General features: G+C 46.1%; 1 protein-coding gene across 8 annotated transcripts in view; it reads right to left on the reverse strand.

Moving 5' to 3' along the window:
• MBNL3 (muscleblind like splicing regulator 3) overlaps positions 1-18,201 on the reverse strand; it is an 89,084-nt gene that overhangs the window by 52,834 nt on the left and 18,049 nt on the right. For 6 of the 8 annotated variants that reach the window (XR_004419357.2, XM_033072066.2, XM_033072069.2 and 3 more), the window contains exon 2: positions 1,232-2,234. The exons of the other annotated variants lie outside the window; for them this stretch is intronic. Coding sequence is in view for 5 of the 6 variants with exons in the window: in XM_033072066.2 (XP_032927957.1) it covers positions 1,232-1,405 (174 nt within the window). In the remaining variant the exon portion in view is untranslated. The remainder of the gene's footprint in view (positions 1-1,231; positions 2,235-18,201) is intronic. 8 annotated transcript variants of the gene reach the window in all.

Here is an 18,201-nt window from a genome sequence, read left to right on the forward strand (position 1 = left end):
GTATAACTAAGAGTCATTTTATATAATCAGATTAAAAAGAGAAAACCGAAGGCAAACAGAAAACTTGAGCTTCTTGGAAAAAGAGAACAGAAATGAAAATATGAAGAAGCCACTAACAGGAACAAATGGTATACTAGTGCTAGTCCAGATCCAGTCCTGGTCTGAACCTCTGTATATATAATTCTACTAGTTCTGTTACTCATTATGCTCATAAAAATAAAAACAAATCTTTTTAAGCAACAATTGAAGTTCAAGAGAAAACTTTATAATCTTAACAGTTTTCCAGACCTCTTCTAGAAATTTTACCAGGTTGATTACCTTGGTCAAAACATTAAACACAATGTCAAGAATTCTCATTCGCTATCAGTTATCCATATGGTCTCAGAGTAAAAATACTTTAGAGGAGTCATACATTTGGGAAAAAGAAAAAAAAGTGGATCTTCCTTTCCCAAGACCATGGTGAAGAGAGGCCAGAAAGAGATGCCCACATCCCCCTCCTGTGAGCCTCCTCACTCCTCACCCTGACTCACAGTCCAGGTCTTTGGTATTTTTGAAAGTCACCCCTGGAACTCCAACAGGGACAAGAAACCAAGAGCCAAATCGACTCTGCAAGGATTAGCACCAACCTCAAGGCTTAGTCATAGCTCCTACAGGCCTGGCAGAGCCATGGAGTTCGTGTGTCCCTAGCAGAAAGCATCTTCCCAATGGCCATTTCTGGAAATGTTGTTCTTCAAATATTTTGGCCGGTCTTCATCTACAGGACAACCTTGAAGTGCATGTGCAATTCCGTCTCCAGGAAATACGTGTGAAGTTGATTCATTATCTTAAAATGCTGCTTTTGTTTCTGCTCATTAAAAGCACATTTCAGGTCCCTGCACCAAATGCACAGCTGATGTGATCTGGGCACTCAAAACTGGGTTTCAGCTCTCCCTACTCTTCTAATTTCATTTGCTGCCCACAACCTGTGTCCTCTGTTTCAGGGACAGCTGTGTCAGACCTGAGCTACCACTGAAAAATGCCCTGGATGAAATCCTCTCTCCCTGCAAAGCCTGGCACTCCAGGCAATCGCACCCGATGTCAGAGTGAGCCTGGATGGCAGGAGCAGCATCCTCCCTGCAGACACAGAGCAGTAAACAGCTGTTCTGCACATCCCACACCCCTGCGCACCGAGCCGCTCGGAAGGGAAAGAAAAGCAAGGCAGCTGAGGTAATGCACGCGTTACAGTCCTCACCTTTAGGGAGTCAAAGCAGGCAATAACTCGACCATTTTCCACATGGCAACTCCGTGACGGATGGGCGAACTTGCACTCTGCATCAGACCGAGAACAAGTCCCTCTCTGAAACTCTCGACACACTTCTAACGTCAGCCATTTTGTATCACGAACCAGGGAAACGTTTACAGCCATATTAAAAAACAAAAATTAAAATGCAAGCAATCGCACCCTTCCTCAGGGTAATGTTTACTGCTGATCTTCTTTTTTTCTTCTTTTTTTTTAAAAAAAGGGTAAAAAAGTGAATTCAAGTTAAACGTGAAGAAATAACTAACTTGTTGCTTTGGTAGAACTCCTATTCATCAGCACTTAGGTTTTCATTTAAGTCAAATCGTGTTTCTTTAAACAAGAATTAAACATAAAGCCAATCATAAAATAGAAATCTTATCAGAACAACTGAAAATCAAATTAGAGGCCAGCTCCTAAAAGTGCAATTGTAGAAGTTAAAATACAAGTGTTATATTTTGTGCCACTGCCAAAGTTACTTGCAAATAACTGGCAGACTTTCAAAAGAATTCTGTGCTCTCCAGTTAATGGTTTCAATTATTCTTGCAAAAAGCATATGCTGCTGGCAGCACTTCAGTTTGTGGAATGGTCTCGGTCCTTGGGGAGAAAACTTCGGGTTGTTTTTTTTTTCCTTCTATTTCTTGCGTTTAAAAATTATGGTTCACGAGCATCAAAACAGGCAAAAGGATGTCTGCCTTTTTTTTTTTTTCCTCTTTCTTTTCTTTTAAATATTTGCTACATAGTCGGGGGAAGGAAAAAATAAAATGGCTGAGCAAACTGCGTGTAAATGGGGAGCAAAAAAAAAAAAAAAAAAAGGGCAAGGCTGGAGGAGCCGCCGTCAGGGCACGGACCGCAAGCAACGCCGAATTAAACAGAGAGGGGGGCGAGGGGCAGAGAGAGGCAGCCCTAGACAGAAATCCAAGCAGCGGTGGCTTCAGGAAAGGCACTTTTCAGCAACCTGCAGGAAAAAGAGAAATAGAATCAGCCAGGAGCCTGCGGCCCCGCTCGGGCGGGCGGGCGCGGGGCGGCGCCGGCGGCCATTGCGGGCACGGGGGCACTGCCCGCGCCGCGCTGCGCATGGGAGGCGGCAACGGCCAATGGCGCTCGGCGTTACAGCAGCACCGCGGGCAGCCGACCAATCCGAGAGACCGTCTCATCGGGCCGCGGGGGGTGCCCGCCGCGCGCCGCAGCCCCGGGACCCTCCGGGCCCGGCCGGGACAGCCCGAGGTGCGGGCAGCGCCCACAAACCGCCCGGGCTGCGGCAACAGGCTGCTCTTCAGTGTCTTCTTTTTTAAATTAACATTAACTAACCCACCCCCTCTTCTGTAGGAAACGCTGAGGCAGGAAGAGCAGCCGGTGGCTTTCTTGCATGCACGGCTCAGCCCTGCTCCGCACTTCCAAGGTGTTCCATTAAACCCAGCGCCGGGCTGCTCCTGCCGAGGAGCACACGGCTGGTTCGCAGCCGCTCCTCTATGGATTCAGAGCCTACAAAACCCGACAGGGAAACCTAAGCCACACACAGACACACACGGAAAAAATTAACTCATTGCTCACAGCTGTAGTTTTCCACCAGACCAAAGGCAACTCGAATTACTCTGACTCCAGCAATTCGTGTTATACAACAAACAACTTTCAATGCATTCCAGTTGAAGGCTTCCTTGGCATCCACTAAAATGTTAAGCTGTCCCTAGAGTCTCCCATTCTAATATTAGCTGTACCATTGCCGCCTGATAGGATTGGGCTGTTTCCAAGTTCCCAAAATCCAGCCCTTTATCTTCCTAAAGTACGACCGTCCACTTCTGCAAACATTTGACAGGCGCGGGATGTTGCCTCTGTGACTGCTATTAAGATTTCAAGCTTTCGTAGGAGAAGAGCCTTCAACTACAAAAAAAGGAAGCTTAAATTCCTCTTTTATTATTGGTGTGTTATTGCAATTACACTGATCAGTAACTGAAACCTACTGGAGCTGGAAACAATGGAAACAATGCTACCAAGGAAGAAGTGTGGGAAGAGGCTGTCATCAGCAGCAGGGGGTGGGGCACAGAGGCTGTTTGATTCACAGATCGAATTATTTCAATTTAGAAAAAACAACGCTCGTTAAACCTACACTCCAAGTACTTTCTAGGCTTAATTAGACTCAAGTTGATAACAAAACCTGCCCAGATCCCTGCAATCCAGCTTGAGGCATCAGCACAAAGCTTGGTCTGACCCATGCTTCCGGAAGGACCTTTGCATTTTTGCACATCAGGTGGGGATTTGCTAAGCGTGTTTTAAACTTCAAAGAGAAGGAAAAAAGGCACATCTAACCATGCTCATGTCTTTCGGGTTTTGTAAAGAAGAGATGCTCTAAATCAATTCCAGTTTTGCAAACAGGGCAAATTTATACAGGAATCCCATTCAGTGATATGTGGGCTCCCTGTTCAAATGAGCTCAGAAGGCAAAAGAAAGGAAAAGATGGGCAGAGCCCTTCTGCAGGGAGCTAAGGACTAGCTGGGTGCAGCTCTTATAAACGAGCTAGAACAGGTCAGATATGGGTGGGGATTAGAAAGAATGCACTCTCAGAAGTTCTTTCGAGCAGACTGAACTACAACCATCTTGTGAATTAAGTGCCTATTCCACAGCTTCAGACTACCAAGGGAAGTGAGGGTCTGCTGGGGATAGAATGTGATGGGTCTGACTTAACACACAGTTACACCAGCACCAAGGTGTCCAAACAGCATAGTAACATCTGCCCTCCCAGCCCTTCAACCTCAAGAAATCACAGTGTAACAAACCAGATGCTGATCTTGCTCTCAAAGCCATGCAGCTCAGGAGCACACACTGCCCACAGGTACATGGCTGCACTAAACTGCACAGTCCTCAAAATGAAGGGCATCATGTTAATGAAAGCTAAATCAAATGAATTTTACAAAACGTTAAACTACAAATATCAAAACATTCAGACACATGTAACACGGTGGATATTTTTCTTTACAACTCACGGGGGAGGAAACAAACCCACTGATGGTAACTGCCCCTGCCCCACACCCTGCAGAAGGGCACACTCTGTGCAACATTCAAGAGACAAGAAATTTTCTGTGCTATGGAAACAATCCTCCTCCCTGCAGAAGGATTGACTCATCTCAGACCCTGGCACTAGAGCTCCTGTACTGGAGGGAGCCAAATTAATGAATATATTCTTCATACCGCAATCCTGCAGCCTGCGAGGCACCTGGCAGAGCACAGCAGCAGCACACACTGCCCCATCACTTGTTTGCTGGGCACTCAGGAGAGCAGTAAAGCACATGCTTAACTCTGAGCATGCCAAGTCTTTCTGGAAAGAAAATCTGAAGCATGTACTTAAGTGCTTTGCTGAATCAGGGCCTAAATAAATGAATCTGTTTCACAGGTTTATCAGGACTGGGAGGCCAGCAAGCACAGGCAGCAGTCATCGTGTTTCGGCTTACATGATCCCAGCCTAGAGGAGCACGAGTTAGGCTTTTCTGCAAGTCAACAAATACAGTTCTGTCAGTGTTTGGATTGCTGCAAATCCCTCTCCATGTGGTCACGGGGAAGGCTGGAAACGCGTGCATGCAGGGCTGACATCACGGCAAGCGCTGCACACTGCTGCAGCGAGGCTCCCACGCACAGCCCAAGGACAGCACACCTCAGACAGGAACCACCGACAAGACAGAGCTTCAGCTCTCCAGGTTTCAACTCCTGGCAGCAAACAACTGTTCTCACCAGAATGCATCCCTACAATTCCCTTTTTGTTAGGGGGGGGCAGGGTGTGGGGTGGCTGGTATTTTATTCCCTTTGTTCTCCCATATATTTCAAATGGGAGGAATTAAAAAAAAAAAAAAACATCCATGCCAAAACCAACATACAACCTACAAGGATTAAAAAGTAGCTCCAGAAATCAGGGGCTTTGTTAGCATGCAGGAAATACAACAAAGGCTAGGTGCTGCCTTTTGAACCCTTCCCAGCAAGCCAGATCCATCTGGCAGGGCTCAGCTCCTCCACTACCAGATGAGCCAATCTCATTTCAACGGCATCGGCATCAAAGCTGGAGAAAGCAGCAGAGCAGAGAGAAAAGCCCATGGCTTTTATTCCTGTAAAGAAACTACAACATCCCTGAAGCCTCTGCTCCAGGGCCACTTGCTGGGCCTGACTCTAATTGCCTGAGCTGCAGGAGGATGGGGCTTGCTGCAGATGTCAGAGCCAGCCTTCCAGCTACCGAAGTGCAGGGAACAAGGGCAGTCTGAGGAGCAAAGGTCACACCAGGGCTCGCCTCTGGTGGGACTAGGATGCCCCGGCCGCTTGAGGTAACATGAGGACGAGTGTATTCACTCGATGCTTGAATTCCTCCTGCTTGCCACGAAACTGATCCCCTTCCACTGACAGCCCCCATGGATGTCAACTTGTGAGGACACTTCCTGACAGCCGAGTTCAGAAATGGTAATTTATGTGACAGGATGGATTCGAGCAGCTCCCAAGTGTAAATGATGCTATTTAAAAGAGAATTTTTTTCTTTCCTTTTTTTTTTTTTTCAAAATGACTACGTAGAAGTGCCAAGGTGGGTTCCTTATTTACTGTTTTTCAAGGATTTCTGGGTCACAACTGCTCAGCAGAGAAACAGAAGTGCTGTTGCCCTAACTCACAGTCCAGTGAGTAAGAAGAGCAGCTATTCCCTTTGCCTAAAGAGGAATAGGGATACTGCAGACACACTGGAGTTTTCCCAAGGTTAAGTTCCAGCCATGCCTGTTCTTTATCATATGTTATTCTGTCCCTGCTCCTCTTCCACCCAAACCACCATCCCGTGACCCTGGAACTGAGGACTGGCTCTCCTGAGTCCAAGCTCGGCCCTGCCAGGCTGCAGTGTGCTTTGTGCTTTACCTAGTTTTGCAATTTATGGTGAATGAAAGCTCAGACCCATCCTGGATGGATGGATGGATGGATGGATGGATGGATGGATGGATGGGGTGGATATCCTGGAGGAACAGCAATAGAGAAATTGTGCTTGCAAAATCAAGACTTCAAATTTTATACCAAATTCCACTAAAACTAAATATTGCTATTAATGTACACTGAGTATCTAGATACTGTCACTGCCTAAAAAAGACTTTTGTCTGTGGTCTTTCCTCAAAGCACTACATCCAGCTGGCAGTATAAGTGCCAAACTCACTCATCAGTCCTTGCACATTTGAGATTATTCTGTCACCTGGGATTTTTATTGCACCTTAATGAGTATGGAAGAGCTTGGTGTGCCCACCACCACTTCCTTGATAAGCCAGAATAGGGAACTCCTCACCCAAACAGCAGTGAGATGTTTCCATTATCAAACAATCTTCCAAATAGACACAGTGTTCCTAGAAACACAGCAAGGCAAAGAGAAATGGGAGCAATGAAATTAGCACATTGAACTGTTTTGTTCTGAAAGAGAAAGAAAACTCTGTGGAGAGAATACTACCACCCATCCAACAGCCTTCCTTTCTCTTCCACTTTCACAGCAAGTAGTAAAGGACTCACGAAACTCTATCCTTGCTTATCAAAGGAACCAAAAAATTGTAGTCAAAGGCAAGGTTTTACTGAAAAGTGTTCTACTGTTACATTTATTGGCAGTGATGCATGAGTTAAGTTAATGCACATTTGTGGGCAGCTTTCCAAGTCAATGAGGAGGGGAAACAAAAAAGTTTAAAAAATCTTCATCTAGGATCTACCAAGCCAGGAACGCAGTGATACTAGCTGAGATGGCTGACAGTAGAGAAGTTCATTTTGGGCCTCAGAAAAGCCCATGGCAAGTTAGGTCTGTCACCATCGGATCACAAGACTTTATTTGGGACTGATTCAAAAGTGCTGCTTCACGACAGCAAAAGAAACCACAGAATTAACCCCCATAAAGCCCAGGCGTGGACCCTCCATTGCTGAGGCACCAGTGACAACGCTCCTACCCTCCCTCACACAAACACAGCGGTGTTCAGATTCCCACAGACACGATTCCCTGCCATGTTCCAATGGTGGAACAGTGACAGTTTGCGCGCAGCAGGGCTGCCTCGGCCACAGGCTGGCTCCTGCCCCCCGCGCTCCCAGGCTGTGCGCTGGGACCGGAGCCATCTCAGCTCCTCCAGGGCTGCTCAGCGCTCCTGCTCTTAATGGGCTGCACTATCAACACCAAAGAAGGTCAATTCATTTTCTGTCACCTGCAAGAGGTATTTTTGCTTTCAAATTAGAAAATAATCTTCTATTTTTCGCTCTGGCCTCATACTTTAAAACAAACACTTCAGGGACACAGTAGATACTTTGAATATTTCCTTTTTGTACATTCTGTACCTGGACACTTTCTCCCTCGGGGAACAGTTTACTTAATTTAAGGTAGACCTTTACAGCTAAAAGAAAATAAACCTCCTTTTGTTCTTCTATCAGTTACTCAGAAAAAGAGCAAGTTTCCTCTACCATGGGCATGCATGAAAAGTTTCTGTTCAAGGTCTAATCACAGATGTTGGGGGCCGTGAATCACCAGGGGTCACACCGCGTGCCAAAAAGTCAACTCAGCTCCGAGTGCCGTCTGTTCAGAACAGGATGGCAGAACCCAGAAATAAATAATAAAGCCACGCAAGTAAAACAATCCCTCGGTGCTGCTGCAATGGAAAAGCCTCCTTTTCAGGATATAAACCCACTACAGAAATGACAGCCTGAATGCTTGGGCATGCAGGTACCACACAAATCTGTGCTGAAGGAGTCACTAACACTTGTCCTTCCTTTCTCACACTCTCTCATTCTGCTGACAGAGCAACTTTGGAGAGTGGCTGATACTGGTCGTGACCTCTCTGGACAGAGCAGCACAAGGAACATCCTCCTGCCCCTCAGTGGGGAAGGCTGTCCATACTGCATCCCATCTCTTCAGAGGCTCTCCAGCCTTGCTAAACTCCTGATTTATGGCACTCTGGAAGATGGCTGTGGGGCTCTGCTGGGCCAGCAGTGCCACTGTCCTTGGGAAAATGGATCATGCACCACTGGCCTCTGGGTGCTTCCCACTGCTCTTAGATGTCCTAACACAGCCTCAGCACCTCTCTTACATGCAGAGGTGGGCAACTGAAAAAAACAAAGGTGGGGGGAAAGGAAAAGATGCAAAATAAAGTAGCATGATGGAAGGAAGCCTTTCATTGCAGAGAAAAAGAATGTAAAAATACAGGGAACTTTATCTTCCCTTGTGTACATGCAATTCTCCACACTTACACCCTGAAGCAAACAATCACAGGAAAAATTAATGCTGAGTTTAAGGAAATATTGAAAAAATCCCTTTGTTTTTGCACTTCTTGTCCACCAAAATTCAGGGAACTCCTTTCCCCTTCGTTCCTACAAGATTAGTTCTTCAAAATGCTTCCACAGGCAAATGGCTGGGAGTTATTTCTCACTATCTGCTGGGGTTTTCTAAGCCAAAAATGCACTACAAAAACACTGCAGTTTAAGGAGCTATTTTGTTTATTTGTTGGTCTTTGAACAAAGTCACAGAAGCTGCTGTGCTGGACCCACACACGTGCCTTGGCAGAACAAATACCTTTCCATAGGGTGTTCCAGGGCAGCATGCATTGCGGTGCTTCAAAGGGAACTTCCCCCTCTTTCACTAAATAGATTTGTTGTTAGAATAACCACACATGCACATTTCTGTTCTTTTGGGCTTTTGATTTTCTGCCATCAGCTTATTTGGAACCAGTTAGAGGTCAAGACCCCTTTCCCTACTCCAGCTCTGACAGTGACCCACTGCCATCCCACCCCTGTGGGATCTGGGGGATGCTCTGTGGATCAGGCAGCCAAGTGAGAGTTTTGCTTAACTAAGGCCATCACCAGTAAGAGGCACATGGAGAAAAATGCTCCCTTCTATTAGGACCTACCTGGCAAATCCCTTCTGGACTCCTACACAAGGCAACTTCCCAGTGCTGAGGGCCAGGGAGCTGCCTTACAGCAGGGTGGCTGACCTGAAAGGAGCATTTCCTCTGCAGTGCAGAAGCAGCTACTGCACTTGCTGTGAAACAGTGCTAAAATCCTCTCCAGTGCCAGCACCACTTGGGAGGGGTTAGGACCACAATTACACCAGCTGCAAACACAAAAGAAAAGGGAAAAAAAAATGTTGGCAGGGATCTCTGGAGGTCAGCTAATCCAAACCCTGTCTCAAAGCACAGCCAGCTTCAGAGGTGGATGCTTCCATATCCAAGCACAAAGAGAGCTGTCTCACACAAAGAGAGCTCAATTGAGTCAAACAAATTTACAGAGGAGACAGGAAAGGCCAAGGCTCATTAAGGCTTGTTCCCCACCATGTAATCGTAAGAAATAGGATCAAGCAGATGTATCGCACAATCTATCTGATTATCCTACTCAGTGTTCAAGAAACCCCCAAGGTCCTTGCCAATCAGGTAAGTGTCTGCATGTGTTTGGGACAGCTCAGAGGAGGGAATGCTTCTACCCCACTGCCCTTCCTGGGATATTCTGCTGACAGGAACAACCTACAGGTATCTCCTAAGCTCCAAGCATGATCCTAGCCCTCAAGACAGGCAATATACTCTGTCAGTCAGGAGAAAAACACAAACAGGAGCCCAGCTCAGTCATTCACTGTGCTGCAAAGGCAGCCTGGCACTTCGAGTATCAGATATGTTCTATACACACAGAAGACCAACCCAGCTCTGGTGCTTCATAGATACCTCTGCCCAGGCACACACACTTGTGCCTGCAAAACTCCCACTCCAGACTTCTCAATCACAGAGCCTTCTGCTCAAAGAGACAGGTTTTCCTCCAACAAAAAGGCACTTTCCCTGCAGGTCCCATATTATATCTTCCATAAGCACATGCACTATCCTACACACACACTACAGCTGAAGACACTCCAGTGTTAACTGCCCTACCTGGTCACCACAGGCCTGCAGAAAGAGGAGACGGCATTTGGACTGTGGTTTGAATTACTTCTCAGCTGGAAGAATTCAGAGCAAACAAAAAAAGTTTTTCTTTTAACATTCTTTGTACTGAGCGCTTGGATAAGCCATAAGTAACTTGGCAGCAGACCAGTTTGGTACAAACACAGCACACCAGAACACAATGCAGTCATCACAAAGCCACCGCTCTGGGCCAGACAGTAATTTTCCCCTTCGCGCAGGGCAGGTCTCCAAAATCTTTGTGCTCTTACATTCGAGTCCATCTGAGTTACATGATGTGTTAAAAATGAGGACTCATGCACCTATCATTTATGGGCTACATGGAAGGGAATACAGTGCACAAAGGTACCCAAAATACATTGGTCAAATAATTCAGGACATGAGAAAAGTAAAGCCATGACTAATTTCTCAACTCAGACCTCTAACAGCATCCTCAGGTTGCAAATCAAATACACAATGGCAGAAGGAGACTGAAAGGCTGGTAACAAAAGCATCCAATGTATTTACAATATTTTCTTTCAGACTTAAAATAAAGAAGTTAGAACATATAGGAAAGCAGGAAAATCAAACATAATGATAACTGAGAGCATATTTAGCACTTCCATATGCCAGTGAAAACCCAGAGCAGCCTAGTCCCAAACCCCAAAGGCATTATCATTGCACAGGTAGTGATCATTTTGACAGGAAAGACTTTCTAGTCCTTCAGAATGGGACCCTGGAAAGAGGGGCTCAAACACTGCTGCAGCCACAGGTGCCACAAGTGACAAGTCACTTAATCCCTCTGCAAACAGGGGGTGTTGCTTTCCCATCTCTCAGTGATGTCTGGCAGATAAAACGCAGGAACTGCAATCAGGCATTAAGAAACTGCTGTGGTAAAGGCTGCACGAGCACCAGATGAACAGATCTGTTTCAGACCCCACAGCCATTACAGTATGAAGCAGGATAGAGGAGAGAGAGCAGAAAGCATGCACACGCACAGAGATCTGCCCCATTAATCCAGCAGGCTGCAACAGGATGAAAGGCACATCCAACAATTCCAATCCTGCTTGCGCAGCAGTAAACACCCTCCCAAGCGTGCAAGGGAGGCACTGCTGTCATACTTACAGGGGAGCAGCCAAACCAAAAGGCACCTAAAGCTGTAAGGGCGAGGTCTGGCACCAAATACCACCCACTTTACTCTCTGTCCAGTGCCCCTGTGGGAAACTGGGTTTAGGGGTGCATGCAGGGAGAAGCCAGCACAGCTAAGCCCTAAATAAGGCAAGAGGAAGTCAAAATCACCTTGAGGCACTTCCCAAGCCATTCAGAGTCAGTGTGTTGGCCTCTCCTGCCTTCCATGCACCCCAAAATCTGTTATTCATTACTCTTTACCTCACTGCCAGGTGGATGAATCAACTTTTCAGGGACTGAATATCCTCTGTTTTCCCTGCCATGCCTGAGTCATTGATACCAACTGAAATCCTCAGATCCTCAATTATCTCATTACTCTCCTGCATCTGTAACACCACAACCTGTAACTTCTCTCCCCCATGGAAGTCCTGAATTATTTTCAATTTCCCCCTTAATTCCCGTGGAAATGCTTTCCTTCAGAAAGCATCTGAATCAGCATGAAACCCCTGAATCAAAACCAGGAGCCCAAGAAGGTGGGCAGATGTACAGAGTCTTTCATGTGCCCCACCCTTCCTGCCAGCAGTCTGCAGGCCCCAGCCACATGCAAACACACAGGCACCCATCACTGCCTGGCTGGGTGTCTGTCCAAGCTGAATTTTAAATAATTGGCAAAAAAATCCCAAGTAGAGATATATCCCATTAAAACTTGAGCACACACACTGAACCACTATCCATTAATGCACTTCTGTCCCCCCACCCGAGAAAAGGAGCTTGGGAGATGGCAGAGGGAAGAGGGGGTAGATGGCAAGTGAAGTCTTTGTTTTAATTGGCTGCTGTTAAGAACATTAGAAGGATGTTTGAAGGAGAATGATTACGGGCAGAGTGCAGGGGAGGTAATCAGAGGTGTCCAACAAACTGAATTTATGATGTGGCTTAGCAATCCATCACCTGGCTATCATTCCTATGTACATGCACATACATAAGCCTCAAAATATATTTAGCTCAGAGGATCTGGAAAAAAGAGGCTTTTCTTGCAACCCCAGCTAACAGGACTTTGCTCCTTATAATATTACAGAAGCAATTTTTTTCCAACAAGGGTGGAAAATCAGATATAAAGGATAAATTGTTTTAAATTCTTCTTAGTGTGAAGACAACTTTGTTTACTAAACGCATACGAGGGAACATATGTGTACAGCACAAACTCAGCAGTGGAAATTTGGCTCCCTGCAATTCCCTGTTATATAGATGCATTTTTTCCAGAGGAAGTCCAATGCTCTTGTTTGTTTTCACCACTAATAGAGGAGTTCAATGAAATTTTCTATTGGGAAAGTCTAATGAGGTCAGAATAAGAGAACAGAGTAACTAGGAAGGAATGTCATTGCGTTTTATTTTTAGAAGAAGGATAAAGGTGGGGCCTCACAAGAGGCAGGGGATGGGCCTGTTTTGGCACAGAGGGACAGGCTAGAATGCTTGGTCCTGTGAGCCTGAGGGGGTTTAGCGTTTTTATTTTATAGCAACAACGAATCCCTTGCCAAAATCAGAGAATGAGTGGAGGGGTCCAGTTGGGAGAAGAGCAGAGTGATGCCGGGGGTGGCAGCAGCCCTGGGGAACAACAGAGGGGCAATTCTCAGCCACACTCCCCTCCCCAGCCTGTTCCCCTTTCTTTCCTGGGAAGATGAGCCCCTTCAGCTGCTCCACTGATCTGTGGATCTCTCTACTGCAATTTAAGGGAATCCAAGTCACAACAGGGCAAACATGGAGGGAATCAAGAGCAAGAAAAGCTCCATGCAGAAGCACAGAGGGGCACACGGCTCTGCAAAGGGAGCAGGCATGACTAGGACAGGAAAACAGGACTGACTGTTGTTAAGGCTGGATGTCAAAACCCAGAGAGGCAGCCTCAGGGAGAGGAGATGGGCCAGAGTAAGTCTGTGAAAATGAAAAGGAAGGAACAAAGCTAAATTAAAGAACAGAGGCAGAGCGGAAAGGGGCTTGACTAGGATAAACAGGTAAGGAGGAAAAAGGGTGCATTCAAGAGCAAGCAGGCCATGGTCTGTTTCCTGGCATCAGCTAATCTGATTGGCACAGAGATACAAGAAACAGAGGCTTAAATAGCTCATGGGAGCAGACCTTCAGCTGGAGAGAGCCATCATCACTCAGCAATTAACTCCCTCACAGGCTCTGCCCCCAAACCCGAAGTGCAGAGCTGACCCTGCTGAGCACTGCCAATGCAGAATGAAGGAGCCTAAGAGGAAGTGTCTTTCCAAGGGTTAACAGCAGAGAACAAGCTGTTCCATGCATTCAGGTCACAAAAAACAGAACTAGGACTTGCCACACGCACCATGCAGACACTGCTCTGCCAGGATCACCAGAGCTAAGTGCAGGAGCAGCCAACTCTGCCTGCTAGGAGTGAGATTGCAAGGAGATTCACCTTAAAAACGTGCAAGGACAGCATTAACCCAGGGGAGTATTAGTTAGAGAACATTGATGCATCTGAGAAGACCAGAGACTACAATCTCTGTTCTGCATCGTGAAATATTCTCTCTAGGAAAGAAATAAGGGAAAACTCTTTAGGGGGGGAAGTGTAGGACCAATCATAAAACACTCTTTCACCCTTTCCTGTGCTGTCAAGTGCTGCAGGTTTCCTACTTGTGCTGAATATATAGGTGGAAACAACCCAGAACTGTAACCAGAACCACAGGAATGGTTCAGGGAGGGCAAGAAAATGCTTCTGAACAGGGAGTCATGAGAGGCTGGACTTGGCCTCCAGCATGCAAGCCCTCAAACATCACATTTCAGTGTGGTGTGCTGTTTGAGGGTCCTTCCTCTGCTCCTGTCCACAGGAAGGTGTGGGCAAAGAAGGCAGGAGCACCAGGAGGATGGAGGAATGACCCTCCTTCCAGCTGGGCTACAGCTGTGAAAATGATCCAACAACACTAGAGATGCCCAGGAGCAACAGCACAGCACAGCAGGCACAATCTCCCACCCTGGTGCTCCAGCCTCCCACTCCTCAGGACTCCCTAAGCACGCCACTGTTTGCCTGCTCACTATTCCTCATCCAACTCAGTGCTTGCCCAGACTCCACAGCACTTCTGAGAGCTTCATGTGCCCACAGCACCTTTTGGCAAGGACCTCCAGAGCTCCACTATGACTGATGTGAAGGGAAAGACCTGCTCTAAGTCCCTAGCCACAGTCATGCCCTTATGTCCCTGCCTTCCCCCAGCTGGTTTTATGATACGCTGTGGACTGACCATCAGTCTCTTCCCACAGACACATGTTTTTTGGGGCTTCTAGTATCAGGAATGAACTTAAAATCTATGTGCAGTGGTTTACAAAGCTTATTTTCTTGTTAGATAAAAGGAAGAGGAAGAGTGAAAAAAGTAATTGCAGGATGAAATGCCACAATTTCCAGCCCCTTCTGGGAGCTTGAAACGGCTCCCCCAACTCCAAGTCAAGACTTGGGAAAAATCTTGCCATTAAAAAAATTAACAGTGACCTTGAATACAATGGCTACAGTTTAACTAACCCGCACTCAGGCTTTGTTAATCAAGAAGCCCTTCTGCAAACTACAGCACAAAGGCACTTTTCCAAAGATCAGGTTACCTCAGCCCAGCCACACCACGGTGGAAATTTAAAAAACCTTTATTTAACAGTTCAGAAGGGTTCTCCAGTGCTGAAACTGCCCCATTCACTCTTCACCCTCTGCTCTGCAAGGAGCAAGATGAGCAGAAGCCTGGCTCAAGCAAGGCTTGCAGTTGAGCAACAACAACCACAAAGCATTTCCAAGGCACTGATGACCAGCTGGGTGAGGTTACATCACATCCATGGACCTAACTAGCATCTCAACCTCTGGAACTGCACAGCAGAGGCTGCACCAGGATTGTAACACAAAATGAGAAGATACTTTTAAAACATGCATCTTTCAAGGCTCTGGAGAGCCTTGCAGCTACATCTTCACAGATAATCACATCACAGGTACAGGACAGGATTAGCAAGCAAGTGCCCAGAGCTAATGAGCCAGTTTATCCATTTTATCTAGCAGAGAAGTGGTTTTTACCCTCCATTCCATAGTAATGTTACCTTGACAGGTGCAGCACCCACAGTAAATACTATGTCTGTCCCATATTCTGAATTATCCCTTTAGGGATGAAAGCAAAGATACATATTGAGGGAATGGCTATTTCCTGCAGCCTCCTGCACAGCTTGCAGCATCAGAAAATTAAGATGACTAGAAGAGCAAAGCCTGATGCTGCTCCTAAAGCAAAACTTATTTGGTATCATTACTCATAGGCCAGTTAAACTAGGAAGTTGGCTACTCTGGACTCTTTTCTGCTTACGTTTTTATAGATTATAGAGCAAAATATAAATTTCAAAGAAATGTCCTGGAAATGCCATGTGCCCTAGGACACTGAGCCTAACTTTCCCCCTCTCCTTAACTTGTTACCCTTAACAAAATATCAACTGCATGCATTTACTCATATTGACTAGCTGGAATACCACTGAAATGTGGTGGCACTTGGTAATTAGTATTTTTAACTCTTGGGAAGTGTTTTTTATGGCAGTACTTTCTGCTGGGGTTGGTTTAACATGTTGTCCTCACTCCTCTGGAAGGCTCACCAAGACCACACGAGATGTACACATCTGTGCATGTGGATGGACCAAGCTCTTAGAAGTGTTGTCAGACTACAAGTGAGCTCTGAGGTCCAAATGGTCTTGTTTCCATCCAGGCAGATGTTCAGCATTGTAGATTTGTGCACTTTTCCCATCATTCTCATCTCTTGGCAGTTTTAATTGCTAGATCAGCACATCTGCAGAGCTCCACACTATTTCTGCCTAGCCTGAGCTCTGCCTGCAGACAGGAGGGCTCTTTTTGTCTGGATCTTTGTTCTTTCAACATAATCTAAACATCACTCCCTTAACACCTGATTTAGTATTTCAACCCCTCTAATTACACACAGTGAGATTTTATCGGAAATCTGATTATTATTTGAAAGTCTGAGCATTTCATCCCAGCCTCAGAATTGATCTATTGACTGCCTTTAAATCTCACATTTCAATTTAACATTTAACACTTTATACCCACATTAATTACATTTCCCATGATCAATATCAACAAGTACTGTCTCTGGCCCTATCCTGATAGAGAGACCTTGGAGACCCTGCTCTGCCAAACACTCAAGACAGCTTTGCTAACGTGGACATTTACAGGGCTGATCTATCCAGTGGAAGAGGAAGAGAAAGGAAAAAGTCATGAGAAACAGCAGTAGTGAGTAAGTAGCAAGGTTTAGTAAGCAACACCACCAGAGGAGATGTGCAGGTGCAGACCTGGCCGTGGCAGTGGCACGGGGACTGGCCTGGCCCCAGCACGTGGGGAGCAGAAACTCCAGGCAGCTCAACATCCATCTGTCCCACTCCCACCTTGGCTGGAGGGAAGCTGGGCTCTGAAGCAGGGAGCCACCAAGTACAGGCTGCACTGTAATTCCTGCTCACTCCAAGCAGTGGGTGAGCAGGGCTTGGCCCGTCCAAGAGCTGCACGCAAGCACTGGGCCACGGGAGATGCCGGACTGGCTCCGTATCTCCTGGCATTTAACCAACCTGCAGGTCTAGTCCTCCTGTTTGCCTCCACACAAAACAACAGGAAGAGCAAAGTGCCCCTCTGCTCTCAGAGTTCAGCAGATCTCTTATGAGCAGACACAAACTGCATAGATTAAGATTAATTACTAATTAAGGATGACACCCATCATGCTGCCTTTCTATCCAGCCACTGCCAGTCTCAAAGGTGGCTGCTGTAAGGCACTGGATCCAGCTTTGCAGAAGGACAGTACCAAATCTCTTTCTCTAGGCCATGGGAAGCAGAACTGGCTGTGCTTGAGGAGGGTCAGGTCCTCCTTGTACCCTGTCTGCAATGCATTTGTGTTTGTGTTACGACTGGAGATGGAAGATGACATTGTCCCCAGTACTGCAGAAAACAGGAATATTTGTCCCTGAATAATTTCTCTAGCATATTAAGCACAAGTCATTCTTATGCAAAGACTGCCCTGTACAGCTGCCAAGGTCAGTAAGACCTTGCTTTATTTGCTGCATAAGGGCTGGCTGTGCAAGATTTACCTTGTACATATTTTTCCATGTGTTGTCTTAGATTTCCCTGCTGCTAGTGTCTATGCATCTTGCTGTCTGTTCAGTAGGTCATGCTACCTTCTCTGGCTGTTAATAATGACCACCCAATATCCAGTGCTCCAGAACAGTCAAAATTCCAGCAAACCAACTCTTACAGTATGTTTAATTCAAAAGACAGCAAGAACAACATTGAATAACAATTTCAAGGAAAACATGCTCCACAGCTTTTGCTAACAACATCAATATGTTTCTATTTTCAGGGGGTCGTGACCTGCTATCCACTCACACAGACATCACTGTTCACATTCTAGTATCTACATACAGATGATTTTTTGTGCAAGGATTGCATTCAACCACATGGCACTGCCTGCACACATAGGCTCTGGGTTACAACACCAGTGAGTGCAGTCTTCAGGAAGCAGCCAAGTACTGAAGAGCCTGGGTTTAAATATATTATAGGATCTGAAAATAATTCCCTATGTTTTGTTAAGTGCAGACACATTTCAACAGACTACAGCCAATAGTTATACCTAGACTAAGGACTGTCCCTCTCCCCATTCACTAAATCCTGTAACACTGCAGGTACAAAGTCAAATTTAGATATTCACACAAGGAACAAAAATAGTATTTTGAAACTGTACAATATCATGATACTGCAAAACTCAAAGTTCTTGACATTTAACCCAAGCAACTCCTTTGCAGAAGAACAGAATTAAGTGATCCTCCTGATGTAAGTGGCCAGTTAGGAAAACTACTCAGCTGCCTGCCCTGCTCAGGAAGCACCCTGCCTCACCCCAGCCT

The sequence above is a fragment of the Catharus ustulatus genome, chromosome 14, assembly GCF_009819885.2.
Source record: "Catharus ustulatus isolate bCatUst1 chromosome 14, bCatUst1.pri.v2, whole genome shotgun sequence".
NCBI lineage: Eukaryota > Metazoa > Chordata > Aves > Passeriformes > Turdidae > Catharus > Catharus ustulatus.